At 37.9% G+C, this 19,057-nt stretch overlaps 1 protein-coding gene across 6 annotated transcripts in view; it reads left to right on the top strand.

The window, feature by feature from the left end:
* Positions 1 to 1,518: 1,518 nt before the first annotated feature.
* Rttn (rotatin) overlaps positions 1,519 to 19,057 on the top strand; it is a 158,558-nt gene continuing 141,019 nt past the window's right edge. For 2 of the 6 annotated variants that reach the window (XM_046448652.2, XM_046448649.2), the window contains exons 1-10: positions 1,526 to 1,765; positions 2,049 to 2,236; positions 3,281 to 3,458; positions 5,480 to 5,569; positions 7,706 to 7,774; positions 8,260 to 8,350; positions 9,904 to 10,018; positions 11,177 to 11,327; positions 14,565 to 14,730; positions 16,827 to 17,008. In XM_046448652.2, the coding sequence (XP_046304608.1) occupies positions 1,735 to 1,765; positions 2,049 to 2,236; positions 3,281 to 3,458; positions 5,480 to 5,569; positions 7,706 to 7,774; positions 8,260 to 8,350; positions 9,904 to 10,018; positions 11,177 to 11,327; positions 14,565 to 14,730; positions 16,827 to 17,008 (1,261 nt within the window). In that variant the 5' untranslated portion in view covers positions 1,526 to 1,734. Of the gene's footprint in view, positions 1,766 to 2,048; positions 2,237 to 3,280; positions 3,459 to 5,479; positions 5,570 to 7,705; positions 7,775 to 8,259; positions 8,351 to 9,903; positions 10,019 to 11,176; positions 11,328 to 14,564; positions 14,731 to 16,826; positions 17,009 to 19,057 lie in introns of those variants that run through there. The other 4 variants (XM_046448655.2, XM_046448653.2, XM_046448650.2 and 1 more) reach the window with 4 other exon arrangements.

Raw genomic sequence — 19,057 nt, 5'->3', positions numbered from 1 at the left:
GACTTGGTCAAAAGGGGAGGTCGTCTGGTCACCAGAAATAGTTGTGACATGACCTTGAAACAATAGTTCTCTTAAAGGGTGATGATGTACTGTGGCAGGGGGAGGTCTGACGTACTAGTTTCCATTTTCCCAGTGCCTGTCTGCTTTGATAATGTTTTCTGTTATTCCTAGTCCTGTGACTTATGGACTCTCTGATGTCCTCCCTGTAAGTTATTGCTCTTCATTGTCCTCTCCTGTCCACCTAGTAATGGCTGACTTTCTATCTAACAAGTTGCTTCAGGGGCTGGAAGAATGGGGAGGAAGGACTGAAGGGCCAAACAGAGAATATCAGGAAAGCTAGACACCACCCGCCTTGCTCTTTCTCTGGGAGGTAAAAGGGCCACATTCAATTTCTCACTTTCTTTGGACCTGATCCCTTTGAATCCTTTCCCTGGTAGTTATATTGTTTTCTCTGATAGGAATTCCCTCACCTTGATCCTTTGGTTGGTAAGCCCCTATTTAACTCTTCAAGATCCAACTCAAATATCACCACTCTGTCATCTGCACACATGCAGAAGTAGTGAGGTTCTAATAATGGGGAAAAGATCATAGGGCTAGGCTCTCAGTCTGCCCTTATAGCTGATGTGACCTTGGATCACATAAATTTAAGGTTGATTCTTTGAGGAGAGATTGCTGGATCAACACTTAGGAAAATGTTACATAATTTCTTTGTGTTGAATATAATAAGTAGGACTTAATAATGTGCAGAATACTTTTCTGTCTTTTAAGTTTCTTCTTTTGCCAAGTAAGAGTGGAAATACTGTGTTGACATCCCTTTTATAGGGAAGCTGAAAAGATCAGTGAAACACGATGCCATCTAAAATGCAAAGCATTTTACCAGTTTAATTTTGTTGGTGTTGCTCTGGCGGTTTGTTATAATTTCCGCCTTCCTCCATTTGTTGATACAGAACACAGGGCACAGTGGGAAAAAATCAACCTTGGGATCCAAATACTAATCCTCACATCCCACCCGTCCCTGGCCCCTTCTTCCTTATACAGCTTCTTTTTTCTCTCGGATTCTCCTATTTCCTTCTCCACCCCTCCTTTTCTGGCTTACTGTTTGTACCTGGATTTAGGTATCCTGGAGCATTGCACGGATTTGCTGGTACATTTTACAGGTAGAGTCATTTAATAATGGACGAGGTGGGGCAAGGAAGCAAAAATGCAAAAACCACTCTGTATTCTAACTCGTGATGTTCTGGGAACTGAACATTCAGATGGGCTGGGTCTTAAACGAACCCTCCGGCTGGGGGAGCGGGTGGGCAGAGGATTAGGTTTCTGCCCGGGCTACCGGTCCCGCGTCTGAGCCCGCGCTCGGAGGCCGGAACTCCTGGAAGGAGGTCAGACGGGGCGTGTCCGGAACTCCGTACAGGAGCACGTTCGAGCAAGGACTACAACTCCCGACGTGCACAGCGGCCAGAGCTGGTTCTCCCCCTGTTTAGCCCCTTCATTCTTACGACAGAGACTGCTGTCTAGGGATTGCGGGGGGTTGATTATAAAAAAAAGCAGTAAGCTTCTCTGGCAGTGCGGACATCGAGACCACATCCCGGAACGCCCCTAACTTTTCGAGTGGCTGGCGCATGCGTTACGGAACTCACTGTCTCGCTGGGCCGTGTTTCTGGGGGACATTGATCGCAGCCGGACTCCGTGGCGCGGCGGTTTAATTCTCCGGTGGCTGCAGACTGCGAAAAGGCGATGGTCTTGAGCGGGCTCATCAGGAAACTCGGTAACCGTTCCCCTTCGCCGGGGCCGCCTGGTCGTGGCAGGTCACGCCGCGTCGGCGGCGGAGGAAGGCTGCCTCTTGTGCGGGTTTCGCCGGGCAGCCCCGGGGACCCTCCGCCGTGCGCAGCCCCAGCGCGCCGGGGGCCTGCTCCGAAGCCGCGGCTACTCTGCTCCGTCACCGGCCCCCGGCCCAGGCGAACGGCTCGGCCCTGGAGCGAGGCCGGGGTGGGTGGGCGTCCCTGCGCGGTCGCTCGGTGAGGCCGTTTTGTGCTGTGCTGCTTTGACAGGTCACCAGCTGGCCGAGATCCGGGAGCGCGCGCTCCGGAGCATAATCTGCAAGGTGGAGCACAACTTAATCGGCTATGCGGATCTGATCCAGGAGCGGCTGCTTTTCCTCCGCCTGCTGGAGTGGTTCAACTTCCCCTCGGTTCCCATGAAAGAAGACGTGCTGAGCCTGCTGAGCAGACTGGTCAAGGTGAGTTCCTTTTGAAAGAGAAAACAACCAGACGAGTGAGTGTTTCTTAGTCATCTAGTTGTAGCATTTATTGGAAGTTCAGAAACTGGGCTTTACAGCAATTCTTAAAACCAGCAGAGACGTTGGGTTTTAATTAATCTCTACCTGTGTTGCCCATTCCCCTTTTCTCTTACTTGGGGTGTTGTTTCTAACATTGCCTCTTAACTGTGTTCAGACATAGAACCAGAACTACTCTGAGTTCTGGTACGTTCTTGACTTCTGCAACCATGTTTGGAGGATAATTGGTCATTGTATTTTTTTACTATTTCTGATTTTCGGTGTTAACATTAGATGTGTCAGTATTAAAGAGAGCACATTTTAAAACGATATTACAGACCATGTTTAATAAATAGCAAGTTTATTAAGTTGCTTTCTCATGTCTAGTCTTTAGATTTATGTTCCCATGCCTACCTCAAGAATAGTTAGTTGTCAGGGTGAAAATGTCAAAATGTAAGTTTAGCCTTTCATACTTTTAATCCACCACCTGTATGTTGGTGGGGGATTCTTATTTGGCATTTTAATGACTGACTTGAAATAAGAGAGGATAATAAGGGGTCAGTGCAGAAAAGTAACCTATTAAATAAATGAACAGTTGGAATTAATAGTGTGTATTTCTGGTGCTCAGTGTTTTGGCTCATCTTTTTTTTATATTTTATTTTTTTTTTAGTTTTAGGTGAACACAATCTTTATTTTATTTTTGTGTGGTGCTGAGAATCGAACCCAGTGCCTCACACATGCTAGGCAAGCTCACTACCACTTGAGCCACATCCTCAGCACCTTGGCCCCTCTTTCATAACTGTTACAGACAGTTTTATGTAAGTCCTGTAAAGTTATGTCCTATTAAAGGAAGTTGTTTACTTTAAAGCACAACAAAGCAAGATTTGTTTTTCAAAAAAAGGAGTATCAGATACACCAAATCAATTTTGTTTTGGTTGCTGTAAGACAAAAAGTTTAGAGAGTTTCATATTTATAGTTATTCTCAAGGTTGTCCCTCTTTTTATTCAGTATCCCCCTGCAGTCCAGCATCTGGTTGACCTTGGTGCAGTAGAGTTCTTCTCTAAGCTTCGCCCTAATGTGGAGCCAAATCTGCAGACTGAAATCGATGGCATTCTGGATGGACTCTTTGTTCTTCTTTCAGAAGCTCCTGTACTGTATTCTGCCTCTCATCAGACCAATCAAACTGGTAATGCTTTGTAATAAATTATATGGAATCTGTTAAAATAAGTGTATTGGTTATCATGGTAAATTTTAAGAAAGAGAGTATTAAACTTAAAAAAGTTTCCTCTTACCCTTCCCAAATTTAATTTTTTTTTTTTTTTTTTGCTGCTTGTATGATTGATCTCCATCCTTCAGCCCCTCTACTGTTATTCAGAAAAGGATACATTTGTATTTCTTGCTGTTTTGGTCAGGCCAGAAAGATGCCACTGACTTTGTTTTTCTGAGAGTAATTTGACATATTATTTCTTTAACAATAATAATACTTTTTTTTTTTTTTTTTGTGGTGCTGGGGAGTGAACGTAGGCTTGTAGCATGCTAGGCAAGCGCTCTATAACTGAGCTGCATCCTCTGCTTCACAACACATTTTTATTGAGCATTAATTAGTATATGTCAGACATTATTTTAAGTGCTTTATTCTAGGCATTTTTGGACAATATTCTTTATATTAATGGTATTTGTCCTACCTCATGAGTTTGTATGGAGACCAATTAAAATGACATAATGCAAGTATTTCATAGGCTGCAATGTACAGTGTTATACTGGCTAAAATCAGAGCGGTAAGCCTCTGCTGTGTGGTCTTGGCTCCTTCCAAGCTTCAGTTTCTCATCAAAAAATTGGGATAATAAGGAAGAACATATTTTTCATAGAATTGTTGTGAGGAATAAGACCTAGCATACATTGTTAGCTGCTATTGTGTGTTCTTGTGGTACATGATTTTAGTGCCCAGTATAGTGCCTTACACATGGAAAACATTTGAATTGATTGAAGGAAAAAAATGCTAATGTGATTTATGTGAGTGAGTAGTAAAAGTATTTTAAAAATAGTTTTGATTGCTTAATCTGTTAGACCATATTTTTGTCTAACAGATGGTAATTGCACTACTCCTACTGTTTCAACTGCTGATGCTGTTCTTAAAAGCAACATTAGCAGTTACTATTTATTGAGTGTTATTATGGGGCACTGAATGAATTGATTTAAACAGATTGTCTCACTGAACTTTAAAGTAGTCCTTTAATTGAGAAGCTATTAGTCTAATTTTATAGGTGAGAATAAAAATGAAAAGTAACTTGCCCCAAATTACTGTTTTCTAATCTAAGGCAGAGCCAGAATTCTAATTTTGCTTTATTTGGCTTCAAATCTTGATTGATTGCTATTTTACATTTTCTGAGCTATCACAAAGTAAAATCTTAAATTGTGAATTTTAATATCATTAGTTGCAGGTGAGATTAGAGGAATGGTTGAGGGCTAATTTTTAATTATCTGTATTAACAGTAACTACTGTATTAATTGGAAATACTGGCATGAGCAGTTCAAACACAGAATTTAGTTTTAGACTTTTTTTTTTAAAAAGAGAGAGAGAGAGAATTTTAATATTTATTTTTTAGTTTTCGGCGGACACAACATCTTTGTTTGTATGTGGTGCTGAGGATCGAACCCGGGCCGCACGCACGCCAGGCAAGCGCGCTACCGCTTGAGCCACATCCCCAGCCCCTAGTTTTAGACTTTTACTCATTGTCATTCTCATTTTCATTGATCACATATGATTGAGTTTCAGAAGTATTGAAAATAATGATTGACTCCTTTGTTTTTGATGACTCTTTTAAAGTTGTTAATGAAAATTGATGAGATTAGGAACTATAAAAATTGGAGTAGAAGAGTGGGTAGACTAAGAAGCATAGGTGGGCTGTCCTTGAATACTTTGTGGCAGACTTTTTGCATAATTGTGGATATTTGCATTCTAACAGTTATTTGTATTTGCTTGACAGTAAATGAAAGAGGGGGGGAGAAGCCTTCAATTGGAAATTGGTTGAACAGTTTTTTTTTTTCTCTTCAGAAATTCTACTCAAAGAAAAAACAAGATTGTTTTAGTTTTTAAAATGGTTCAAAAGAAGAAAACTTTCATACTTAAACAGAGGAAACTTTACTTTTAGCAACTAATGACTCAATAACATAGAATATACATATATATATATTTTTTCTTTTTAGAAATGTCACAACAACCTGAAATCTTAATAGGATATTTCCCCCAAGACAAAAGTAATTTCCAGCAGACGGAAGTGCCTGTGCCACCAGTGGGTATGTGTGTACCCTTGACCTGAAAAAGAAGAAACCAGTGTGGGCTTCCTCATTGCTAGGAAGACATATCATGGTCCAACTTGAATGTTTCGATACAAGCTAAATGTTTCAGTTGCTTTGAATTAGTTCATAATATAGACCTTGCTGGTGAAATTTCATGTTGTTATAACTGTATTGGAGCAGCTGTGTAGGTGGGTGGAAATGGTGTCTGTGGAACACATCCTTTGTCAGGCAGTGCCCATGCACTGTGCTTGTGTTGTCTTATTCTCTAGCTCACTGAGTGGTGCAGGATCATCTTAGTTCTTTTTTAACCACTTGTCAACATTAAGTTAACTAGAGATTAAACAGTTTTGCTTTAGAGCTGTCTCCCTGGAATCTCAGGGAATCTCATTTCCAGGTCTTTTTTGTGTCAGGCTGTATTTAGTCTTGTTTCTGCTCATGTGCCACCTTTTTAAAGAGACTTCCTGATGATTCTAGTCAGTGATCATTTTCTTCCTATTTTGTTTTTCTTCCTAACACATTTTATGCTCTGAAGTTATGTTTTTACCTTGTCTCCCTCATTATAAACTTAGTGATAGCTGTGAACACTGCTTTATCCCAGGGGTCTAAAGCAGTGCTAAAATATATTAGATATATTCACTGTGTCTGAAATATATCCATTGTATTTCGTTAAGGTATATCCAAATTAACATGGAGTCACAGTGAAATGTATTATTAGTATTCCCATTTTACTGATGAAGACACTAAGCTTGAAAAGATTAAAAACTTTGTCCTAAGTGATGTAGGAAATCGTTAAATTAGCAGGTACTTAACATTTTATTGCTTTCATAGTTGAAATAAAAAGGTTGTGTTCCAGAAAAGCTGATATCCAGCTTTTTGGTGACAATGTTGAAGCCTTGTTTCTAAAACACTTTCTTGGAAACTGACAGGTTGAAGCATAAGAAGAACAGAAAACTTGCTGTAAAATACTTTCTTTATATTTCCTTTAGGATAAGTTTTGTTAGACTTGTAGGGAACTTTGTTTTTGAGGTAAGATGGTATTTCTTTATGGCTACAATGCTTTATTGAGTGACCATGAAAGACATTTGAAGAGTTTGGGTATCTCCAGAACTGGTGAGCAGGAGTGTTTTAAGTAAAACCGGTGAAAACTTGAAGGCCAGTTAAGATTAATGCTTATGTGAATTCCATTTTGTCTGGATTGACAGGATGGCTTATTTTGGACATATCTTGATGTGTGTAGTATAAGCATGTCCTTCCTTTAACCTGCCTGTCACTATTTTCTTAGAAAGTGACCCTGCTTATTATATTAGCAACTTTCAAAAGAAGTTACTGGGCTGTGTTTTAGAATTTAATAATGCAGTTTATTTTAATCAGCTTTTTTTGCTGCTGTGACCAAAAGACCTGACAAGAACAATTTTAGAAGAGGAAAAGTTTATTTTGGGGCTCACAGTTTCAGAGATCTCATTCTATAGATGTCTGGCTCCATTGCTCTGGGCTCAAGGTGAGGCAGAACATCATGGCAGAAAAGTGTGGTAGAGGATAGTATCTCAGGACATGGCCACGAGGAAGCAGAGAGAGATTAAACTTGGCTCACCAGGGACAAAATATGTACCTCACAGGCACACCCCCAATGATCCACATCTTCAGCCACACCCTACCTGCCTACAGTTACCACCCAGTTAATTCCTATCAATAGATTAAATGCACTTACTGGGTTAAGGCTCTCGTAACCCCATCATTTCACCTCTAAACTTTCTTGCATTGCCTCACACACGAACTTTTGGGGCACCCGTCGGTCATTTGCGAACCATAACACTTATTTATGTTTAATGATTCTGTGTTCTTTTTAAAGCATTTGTCAGAAAGATTTGCAATTTGGAAAGGCTTTGTAGCTGCTATTTTTCAGTGTTGCCTCCTTAACTTATACAACATAAGATCTATTAAAAAATAATTTGGGAGTAGCTTAAAACTGTTGATTTCACAAATTTACTTTAATCCTATTTGAGCTCTGATACTTGGTTTCCAGCCTTTTAGTCTTTACCATCTTAGAGGTTTAAACATTTAACACCAGATAGGATATTAGGACATGACTACATATAGTATACAATTATGTTTATATTTTTGTAATTTCTGTAGGTAAAAGTTTTCTCCGAATGCCAGATCCTTTTATGATAAATCAAGCTCAATGTTCTGATCAGCCACAGGGTAAAATAGAAAATTTAATTGAAACTTTTTTTGGGGGGAGGGATACCAGGGATTGAACTCAGGGGCACCCAACCATTGAGCCACATTCTCAGACCTATTTTGTATTTTATTTAGAGACAGGGTCTCACTGAGTTGCTTAGCGCCTCACCTTTGCAGAGGCTGGCTTTGAACTTGCGATCTTCCTGTCTCAGCCTCCTGAGCCACTGGGATTACAGGTGTGCTCAACTGTGCCTGGCCTAATTAAAACTAAATGTCATTCAATGTCAGTTTGTAGGTAATTTATTCTTTTAATTCTCATTTTAATGAGTTCTGTTTAAATTATGGAGAGCTCTGTTATTTCTCCTGTGAGAAAAGATATATGCAGCTGGCCTTGTTTGAAGTGTTTTAGACTGCTGGAAGACAAAGTCTTTATTTTGGGACTCTTTTAAGGTGACTCTGCTATTTTTTATTACTTTGCATCTTTAGTTTTGTTATTCCATTAACAGTAAGCCAGACTGTGAAGTGTTTGAAGTTTTCTACGTTTCCTTGGCTACCCCTGACCACAACAGACAGGCATGTTCTCTCGTCTAATGAAAGGTACAGTGTCTGATGTATTTCTCTGATTTTTGTTGGTTCATAGCCATTAAATCTGACAGTTATTACTATATACTTTCAGCTAAAAATTTATTAAGTTGTGTGAAAAATAGCAGTGATTGTATGATTTTTTGTATTTTAAAAAGCAAGCCAGAAAATTCCCATTTGTTTTTAGTCAATCTACATATTCAGATTGTTTCTCCCTCCCCCTCCCTCTCCCCTTCCCCCACCCCCCTCTCATCTCTGTCTCTCTTTAGGTACTGGTGTTTGAACCCCGGGGTAATTTGCCATGAGTCACAGCCTCAGTCCTTTTTATTATTTTGAGAATGGGTCTCCTTAGGTTTCTGATGCTGGTGTGGAACTTGCGCTCTTCCTGCCTCAGATTCCTGAGTTGCTGGGATTATAATCCTGGGACACTGTGTGGGGCCCAGTTCTTTTTTGTGGTTAGAATTTTAAATAGCCCTTCATAACATATTTTTTAACCAGCTGCTTTGGCCTTTCCTTCTGCCCCTGATTAATACATGAAATGGAAAAATTAGACATAAGTTTATTCTATTTGGTAGAACATATTTCAAAATACCAGCTTCATTAGGAGAAAAATTTACCATGTTGAGAAGGCTGGGTACTACTGATCTAATGTTATGGATATTCATTATTGCCTTCAAAAGTAGATCACTAAAATATAGAAGTTTGAAGCATTTTAATGTCCAGATTCATTTGGTGTGATTTCATTGAATGCAGCAATAAAGGAGTTGTCTGCGTTTTTTTGGGTATGAATCTGGAAAATAAAGAAAAACATGCAGTTAGAGTTGGGGCTTGATACACGTGGATACTATTAAATGGTTTTTGATGATATCACTTTAAAGGCATCAGTTTTCTTGGGACAAAATATTTAAGAGTAGAGTGTCCCTAGGAAAGGGCCAGGGGTTGTTTGATCTGTGGGTTCTGAGTTAGTCCCTAAGGAAGAGGTCATGAAAGTTTCTGGTGCTCACCTTCATGTGCTGGACTGGATTCAGGGAAAGGGGTTTGATTTCTTTGGGTGGAAGGTGAACAATTGCTACATCCCTAGTGGGTAGGAGTTGAGGGCAGGACCTATATGGAATAAGAAGTGTGTCCATTCCTTTTTTAAGTAGAGCAGAGAATACCACTAAGGTAACTAGTTCCTAGAATTTACCTCTGTACTGTTTTTCTCTTAAGTTATTTAAATTTTATTGAATTCCTTGACTTTTGACCTCATTGATGCATTTTGTAGCTTTATGGTTGTCTTTGGATATATGATTGTTAACATGACGTAGTTCCTGCTCTTGAGGAGAGTGTATATTAAAGAATACAAAGTCAACAAGCAATTATTTTATCACAAAATGTAGGCATATGGAAGAAGCACCTCCTCAGAGTTGTTTTATTGACCAGAAAAAAGATCTGGGAAGGCTTCCCAGGGGAATGGATATCTCGGCTGAGATCTAAAGGATTGTTGGGAGAGTCACTGTGCCTTTTGGTATCTAATAGAGTTTGGTGTAGATGAACTGGTTTTTAAAAATGAATACTCTATTTCGTAGCTCTTTAAGAAGTAGTAACCAAACTTTGATCTGGAATACCTGTGAACTATTGAAGGATGTTATCATGCAAGATTTCCCTGCCGAGATTTTCCTTCAGAGGCCAAAAATTGTTCAGGTGAGTACCTTCTGTAATCGTTTGATAGAGAACTTTTTGCAGTAAAACAAATTTTGCAGAGGAGTCGTCTGGGAAGGAAATTTGTACTAATGTATTTTAAAAAATGAAGTATTTTGCTATTTAAGCTTCTTATTCTCTAACTTATTGGGATAGTTACAGTTTTCCCCACAGGTAGAAGTCTCATTTGGCACTTGCAGTGGTATTCAGCCACCTTGAATTACCACTTATGGGTCATCTAAAGAGGAGAATAAACATTGAAAATTAAGGTTGAGCAGCAGTAAATTTATTTATTTTGAGTATCACTATGTCCCAGGCGCAATGCTGTATGCTAGACAAACACATCTGCAGTGAAGAGTATTGACAGGCTCTTTTCTTTTGACTAGCTTCTTGCTTTTCTAGCAGAGAGAGAGGGGGAAAGAGAGGTCCAGGGTGGAGATTGTGACATACAAACAGCATCTCCTAGTACTTTAAGTCCTCACTCCACACTCAGGCTGAAAAGTACTTTGAATGGCGACTAGGAACTCATTCTGTCACAACTGGCAGATGGTCACAGAGAAAAAGTTGTTAATTGCCAAGACGTGGTAAAGTGATTCAATTGTTTGAGATGAATAGGACTCGCTGTGGTTTTTGAAAAGTTCTGTGTGTGAGCCAGGCATTGTGTACTTCCCTATAATCCTAGCTGCTGAAGAGGCTGAAGCAGTAGGATTGCAAGTTCGAGGCCAGCCTGGGAAACTTAGATCCCATTTCAAAATGAAAAGAAATGATGAAATGAAATGAAAAAGTAAAAGGCTGGGAATGTAGCTCAGTGGTAGAGTGCTTGTCTAGCATGTGAAAGACCCTGTGTTAAATCCCAGTACTGGGGGTTGTGGGGGATAGTTCTATGTAATGTGATATCCTGAATGGGGGATAATTGTTTTTATTTTATCTTAGAATTGATACTTCACAGATTTTAGAAATAAGAAACACTATTTTAAAAAAATTTATTACCTTATTTTGATCTTTCTGCACTTTGGTAAGTCATATTTGCCCATAATTGTTTGTTTTACAAATATTTGGCGATTTATTTAGTTCCTTTGATTAGTCACCTACTCTTAAGCTCCATATCCTTCTTGGAAGTTAAGTACTTTGTTTGATTAATCATTTTCTCGACTATTTCAGAACCTTTTGTCTCTATTGAAACTGGCCTTTGGAGGAGATGGAAAACATCGCTTGGCATTACAGGCAGTGTCTTGTCTGCAGCAGCTGTGCATATATTTAAGAAATAGACTTAACTTTCACCGAGACCCACATTTTTTCTCTAACAAACAAGGTATTTGTGTTTATGTATTCACTATCCACTGATGATACTTGCAGATTTTTCTGAGCACTGTTGACTATACTTTAGGGTGTACTTGTATACATTTCACAGCATAAACTCCCACTTCTAAATGTCACCAAATCTATGAGTAGAAATTGAGTGAATGACAGAGCTACCATGAGATCCCGTGCTTTTTATTTTCCCCTTTAATAAGAGGCATTTGCAAAGTGTTTTTCTGAAAATGGCTATTCATTTGGGAAATTTGAACAGGTTATATATTGTGTTAACAAATTCTTTGGTTTGAAAAATATTGGTTTGTATTTTATCAAAACTATTTTTTTGCAATTTGTGACGTAGTTGGAGTTTATGATGGCAATGCCAGACTTTTCAGAGAAAAAGTGCCACCTTATGACCAAATAGAGTACTGTATTGGTCTTGATAAAACAGTATCTACAACTTACTTCTGTATGCTTACACAGTATAGATTGAAAATTGAACATTAGATTACAGCCATTTCTCATCATGTCTGACATAAATCTCTATTTTATTGGGAGTTTCACTGACTTTGCTCTTTGAATATTTATGCTTTGGATTGGCTTTATTATAGATTTGGTATGTTTAGGGTCACTCTTGAGGTACCACTTTCTGCAAGTGAGTGACAACAGAGAGCTTCTGGGTATCCCATACCTAATTAGAAAGGGATTTTTCATGTTTGGTAAAATAGGTGATGTCAATGAAGATTTATCAGTGTATTAAATAAATATTTATTTGTCATCTACTGTGTGCCAGCTGGTATTCCAGACTCTGGGAAATTATAGCATTGAACAAACAGTAAAAGTCCTTGTCCTCATGACTTGTATTTTATACAACAGGAGAAAGATATAAATACGTAGGTTTGGTTCAGGTAACTTCTTAAGCCCTCTAAGGAAGGGCTAGTGTGACAGAACACGACCAGGGATACATAGCTTACTCTGTTGATTGATTTGACTTTGCAGTACAGGATCTGAGCCAGGGCCTCACCACTGAATCACATCCCCACCTCATAGCTGACTGTGGATAGGATGGTCAGAGGTGGAAACCTGAGGGTGACAAGAAATCCTCCACTTGAGGGGAAAGAGTATTTCAGGGAAGGTCAGGGACCTCAAGACAGTGGTGAGCATGCTGCGCTTGATTAAAAGAAATAAGACCTGTGAGCTGGGGGTATATAGCTCACGAGGAAGAGTGCTTGCCTTGAGTGCACCAGGAACTGGGTTCAATCCCCAGCACCACCCAAAAAAAAAAAAAAAGAGAGAGAGAGAGAGAGAGAAATAAGACCTATGAGAGTGGAATGTAGTGGACTGGCAGGATGGGAGTAAGGTGCCATCAAAGAGGGAATTAGGGGCTGGAGTATGTTGGGGGATGTACTTCTTAGTAAGGATTTTTATGTTTCTCTGAAGTATAGTAAGAAGTTCTTGGAGAGTTGTTATTTTTTTCCCTTATAAATGCCCTTTTTATTATGGGTTATGTATATTTTTGTCACATAAAAATGCATTGTAGCCATTTTTAAGTGTACAGTGCAGTGGCATTATGTTCACATCATGCAGTCATCACCTCTGTTTCTAAACCTTTTTCATTATTCTAAACAGAAACTCCATAATCATTAAGTGGTAACGCTTTATTTCCTCTTTCTTCAGTCCCCTGGTAAGCTCTAATCTTTTCTGAATTTGTCTGTTCTAGGTGCCTCATATTCATGAGGTCACACAGTAGTTATCTTTTGTGTCTGGGTTATTGTGCTTATAATATTTTTAAGCTTTGTCTACACTGTACCATGTATCAGAGTTTCATTACTTCTTGTGGCTGAATAATATTTTATTGTATGCATATTCTACATTTTGTTTATTCATCTCAATGGACACATGGTTGTGTCTATCTTTTGGCTATTGCAAGCACTGCTTCAGTGAATGCTGACATGCAAGTATCTGTTTGAGTCCTTGTTTTTAGTTCATTTGGAAATGTGTTGAGGAGTGAGATTGCTGGATCATAAGCAAACAATTCTTTTGTTAGCTTTTTGAGGAACCATCAACCTATTTTTCACAACACTTGTACAATTTTACATTCCCACCAGCAATCTGTGAAGCTTCCAATGTAGGGAATTTCTTCACTAACACTTGTTATTTCTTTCTTTTTTAAAAACTCATAACCGTTCCAGTACGTATGAAGTGGTATGTCATTGTGGTTTCATTGTTTTTTCTTTTTTGGTACCAGATTGAACCTAAGGGGGCTTTACTATGGAGCTACATCCCCACTCCTTTTCATTTTTTATTTTGAGTCAGGGTTTGCCAAGTTGTTGAGGCTGGCATTGAACATGTGATCCTCCTACCTCATATTCCTGAGTTGCTGGGATTACAGACGTGTACCACTGTGCCTGGCATCTTTGTGGTTTGCTTTGCATTTCCCAAAACTAATGATAATTATTTCCCTACTGACTTTCATGTACTTACCATTCATTTTTATATCTTCTTTGGGGAATGTCTACTAAAAGTCCTTTGCCCATTTTTCAGTTGGGTTGTTTGTTTCTTTACTGTTGAGTTTTAGGAGTTATTTGTGCATTCTAAATATTAAGCCCTTATCTGATACATTTTTTTGTAAGAAAAATTTGTTTCCCATCCTATAGCCTGTTTGTTTTGTTTTTCTGTATTTGGGGGTTGAACCCAGGACCTTACACATTCTAGGAGAATGCTTTATCACGAGCTGTATCCCTAGCCTTGCCTTTATATTTTCCTGATAATGTCCTTCTATGCACTGAAGTTTTTAATTTTTATGAGGTTCAATTTACATTTTTTTGTGGTTTGTGTCTTTTATGTGCCAAATCCAAAGTCATGAAGATTTATATTTTTTGTTAAGAGCATAATGGTTTTTATATTTAGATTTTTGATCCATTTTGATTTAATTTTGTATATGGTTTGAGGTAGGGGTTCTCAGAGTTTTCAGCACTGGTGTACATGATCAAGTATCTTTCTTCTTGGTGGTCTCTAACACTGTGACTTCCAGTGACTAGAATGTTCCATATAATCAGACTAGTTGGATAAAAACCTGTAATTGCTAAATGAATACATGCAGAAAAGTTTGATCTTTACTTTTATTTTTACCCCATGGAAGCATTTCTACTTTTTAATTTTGTTATTTGTTTTGAAGAATTATACATATACTACATAATCAGAAATCTGTTTCTACCAAGGGATAAACTTATTTTAAAATTTATTTTCCCAGACATAATTTCCCAAAACTCTTCCTTGTCTTATTGTCATGAAGTAAGAGTTATTCATCATTCCCCGAACCCATCCCCGGGAAGCAGCAGCCCTCGGCCTTCTGTGGTGGGGCGCACAGGCCAACGGCCCAGAGGAGATGGCCAGGACTGGGATGCAGTGTCCTCCAGGTGACTGGTGGTTGTGTTCATGGGAAATTAGAAAAAGCTTAGTTAATGTGTGTGTGTTTTAATTTCAGAGGGAGATAATTAGTCTTCTCTGTCTTCTTTTTTGAATGTTATCCCAGGTGTACTTTTCTCATATTTTTTACATCAGGATCTACATTAAAAATAAATAAATAAATATTATGTTGAAACTAAGCACTTGGTACACAAACATATGCCCTGTGTATTTGTGTGCACCCGAACAGCATGTTCACGAAATAGTATCTCTGTTCTACACATTGAACTATGTTTTCTATTTGTTTATGTTTCCTTAAAAAAGAAATGATGAGCTGGGTATGGTTCTGCATGCTTGTAGTCCCAGCTGCTTGGGAGACTGCAAGTTTGAGGCCAGCATGGTCAACTTAGTGAAACTCTGTCTCAAAATAAAACATTAAGAATAAAGGCAAGGGATATAGTTCAGAGGTATAGACCCAGGGTTCAATCCTCAATACTGTAAAACCCCAGAAATCCACCAAGTTTTACCAGCTTTGAAAAGAATATGATCTAATTTAAAAAGTGTGGCTTTGAATGACAGGTACATTTTTGTTATTTTTAAACACATTCTTGTAAGTCCCATCATAATTTAAATGCAATAGTGTTTACTAAAGGAGTGACTGGAGAATTTTTTTATTAAACAAGGACTCTTCATTTATAGTATCTTATTTATTGTTTGTATAAATACAGGTTGCTCATATTATCATGTTTGCCTAAAGGAGTTGACTTAGCGTTTGTATATTGCCTTATCCTAGACTATACACAACACTAATCTCTTCTTTAGTGTCATTCCAAAAAGTGTTTAATGACATGCATATGTATCTTTTGACCTGAGTATCATCTTGTGCTGCTGCTGCTTCTGGGGGCAAGTGAATGGATACAGGTCTGTACGTGCATAAGGTATCCGGCCACATGCTTTGCACACCTGCCCTCCTTTAGTCACCTTCATAGCAGTCTTATAGTAGAGTTGCTGTCATCATCATTGTCATCATCATCATTATCATGTTTTTCAGGAAACCCTGAGCTCTGGAGGTAGAGAGCATAGTAGTTGGTAAAGAGCTGAGCTGAGAATGCGTCATACGATAGGAGAGCCTGTGCTTTTAGTTCTTATGTGATAGATGGTTGATAAGTCTGATCCTTAACCTTTCTACCACATTCTGGTGCATTCCGTGCCTAGACATTTTTACTCCTGAGTGAACAACTTCCTCACAAGTCTTCCAGAGATTGATAGAAGTCCGGTCCACTTCTGTATTTTGGGATGCTTAGAATCTTAAAATTGAAGAAATGAAAAAACAAGTATAAAATTTGGGGAGTCTTAAATGTTAAATAGCATTTGTGTATCTCTGTGATTAAGCTTCACATCAAAAGTAAAAATTTTGAGACCCGAGTTAAGAATTCTTCAGTAAAGAAAGCCAAGGAAGATGAGATGTTCCATTTTTTGGATGCATTTTCAAAATCATTATATAATGTTGAATGTACTAAATAAAGTAATCCATTCCCATGAAGTTTTTCTGGAAATATTCTTTAGTTGCTAACATTGGCTTACATAGAATGTTTGGTAAAAATCACAGAATATCTATGAAACTATATGAACTATTTAGTTTGGCCTTTGCAAATTGATTATATAAGAGCTTTGCTGTAAATCTGCTTGTTTTCTTTTAGAAATTGTGGGTTATTATTAGTGTTGATTGTCACTATACAAATGTTGACATGTTTCAAGATAGTTTTGAAAAACAAAATATAAATGTGTTTTTGGCTTCATGTATAACTTTCATTTTTTATTCTTATTTTGCGGCACTGGGGATCAAACAGAGCTTTCCATGTGCTAGGCAAGTGCTCTCTACCACTGAGCTATATTCCCATCTCCTTCATGTATAATTTTAAGTCCTCTTTATGGAATTTAATCTTGGGAACTTGTCAGGATTTTTACATATCTTACCTGAACTGTTGCATAAAGCAATATAGTCTTGACCAGTGTAAGGCTTCTTAACATGAAGGGCAGCAGGTAGACAGTAAATCTGCTTGAGGGTTGTTGCCATATTTAAGGTTATGGTTTGTTTGCTTTACAGCGGAAGTAATAGTCATGCTCACATAAACTCTAGGATATCTATCCTTTCACCTTTGGATATGGGACACATAGATCTTCCAGAACTAGAAACTGAAGACACATTGGAACTACAATTCCAGCAGCTGAGTCTTCCCCAGTTCTGTGTCTTCATTCTGGAATCAGCAGTTCCCCTCTTAAAAACAGGTTAGTTGTTTTTAAAAATCCTACCTCTTATATGTTTTGTGTTTGTTTTCTATTTTTTTCCAGGATTTTTTTTCTTTTTTTCCTTTTTGTATGTCGGGGTCTTTAGAATATATTTTTGCTTATTTTTTTGTTTGAATTCCTAAGAATTTAATAAGGTCTTTATTATGTTTTAATTCAATGTGGATGGCATGGAGTGCTAAGCAGATAGTGTATCCTTTTCCACTTACGTGTTTTTATTGGCACAGGCTCCACTTTTGTATTTAAATGTAAGCACACACAATAAAATAGCCCTGGAAAAAGAGAAGGTATACTGCACAAATAGATCAGAATAAAAACATTTAGCTTTTGCTCTTCAGATACTTTGTGAGTTATTGTTCATGCCTCCTATTTGTTTCTTACAGGCCACGAACCGTTAAAAACAAAATCCCCAAATTGGACTCTTCTTACCTTTCAAAAAAAAAATCCACAAATATTCTGGGGTTACATTTTTGCTCAAAAGTTTTAGGTATTCTTTTACTAAAGAGTGGTAACAACAGCAAAACAGCATGACTGATGTTTGAGTCTAGTAACAAAGCACATGTATTGGGTCCCCTCTAAGTTCAGCTGTTGTACTTGGTTTCACGTGCATTGTTTCTCACTTTTCTCACACCAATCCATTTCTTCCTCCCAGTAGTGGTAGTTACCATTTTACCTAACTTTTTCAAATGAGGAAACAAGTTTAGAATGATTACAGACTTCCCTGAAGTCAGATAGCTAAATGCAGGGCTTGGCTCAAGGTTCTTCTGAGTTCAGAACACTTCAGCCTTTGTGAGGGAAAGAAGGCTTTGGAAGCAGTAATGATTTTATTTTTTTCCCCTCTAAATCTGTATGTTTTTAGTAATTGATGAACTTGTCAGGATAGGAACACGAGCAAGTTTTGCCCTTCTTATTTTATACTGTTAAAGTAAAAAGCATCCTGTGTTAATGGTTCTTTAAGACCTTTGGCCAATTTTTGCCTGCTTGAGGTGATGGAGAGGAAAGTAGGAGGAAGGTTTATATTTGGATAGCATTGAAATCTTTGGTAATGAAGAAAACTGTCTACTCCTGCCTCTCATTGAATAAATAACTACTTTAAGGAGTTGACTACATGTTGACTCCTATGCTTATAATGTGAAATGAAGGAATATCTGAACTTTGGCATTATAATGTGTTTGTATTTATCTGCCTGGCATACTGGAAGAACAGTTTTAGACTTAACTATTTTGCATTTAACCTTTTGTTAATTTGCTGTAAAAAGTCACATTGATAATTATAAAGCTATATCGTGGTACATAAATTTTCTAAATGTTCTTTTGCCCTTTTGTGGTAAATTATTGCATAACTTTTAATGGTGCAATATGAGAAGAGGTTTCTAAAAGAACTTGCTCCAGCTGTTTTAATGAAAAAATTAACTTACAGCCTTATGATCTAGTAGTTTGTTTATTCATTAGAAGTTAACCTTTTGGATGTGGAAAAGGAATGTCTTATCTTAAAGCTTATTTCACATAGAATCTTGCAAAGTGTTTTTTTTTTTTTTTTTTTTTTATGTTTTTCTGACTCTCTGGAGAAAGGAAATTGTCCTGGTGAGTGTGACTTTGACAATATAGTTTCTTTTGGAACTTTTTTGGAGTTTAAGTGGGATTAGATGGAATATCTTAAAGTTTCTTCAGCAGACATCTGCATGGACATTATTCCTTTAGTTGTTCCAGTTGAAACATAGCTTCTCATGTAACTCCTGTGTGAAAAGTACTATCGATGACAAAACCTCTTCTTTCTAATACTAGCTAGAAATTATTAGAATGCATCTTCTAAACTTGCTTGGTACTGTGCCATGTACTGTGTAACGTGGATAGTCTCTGAATTTGAAAAATTGTTTTAACCTATGTCACAGTTTTTCTGCTAGATTATTGCTGCTTTCTTCTTATCTTTTAAACTATTATGAGCATATTTGATTTGTTTGGCCAAGAAATACTCTAAGGGGAGAGTACGGAAGGTCCTGGGAAAGGAGAGTCGTCAAATTATGTTGTATAC

Source organism: Marmota monax, unplaced genomic scaffold (genome assembly GCF_021218885.2).
Source record: "Marmota monax isolate L192 unplaced genomic scaffold, Marmota_monax_Labrador192_F-V1.1 WCK01_AAM20220418_F8-fsc00060, whole genome shotgun sequence".
NCBI lineage: Eukaryota > Metazoa > Chordata > Mammalia > Rodentia > Sciuridae > Marmota > Marmota monax.
The sequence above is the reverse complement of the archived record's forward strand: the minus strand, read 5'-3'. Positions and strand labels throughout refer to the sequence as shown.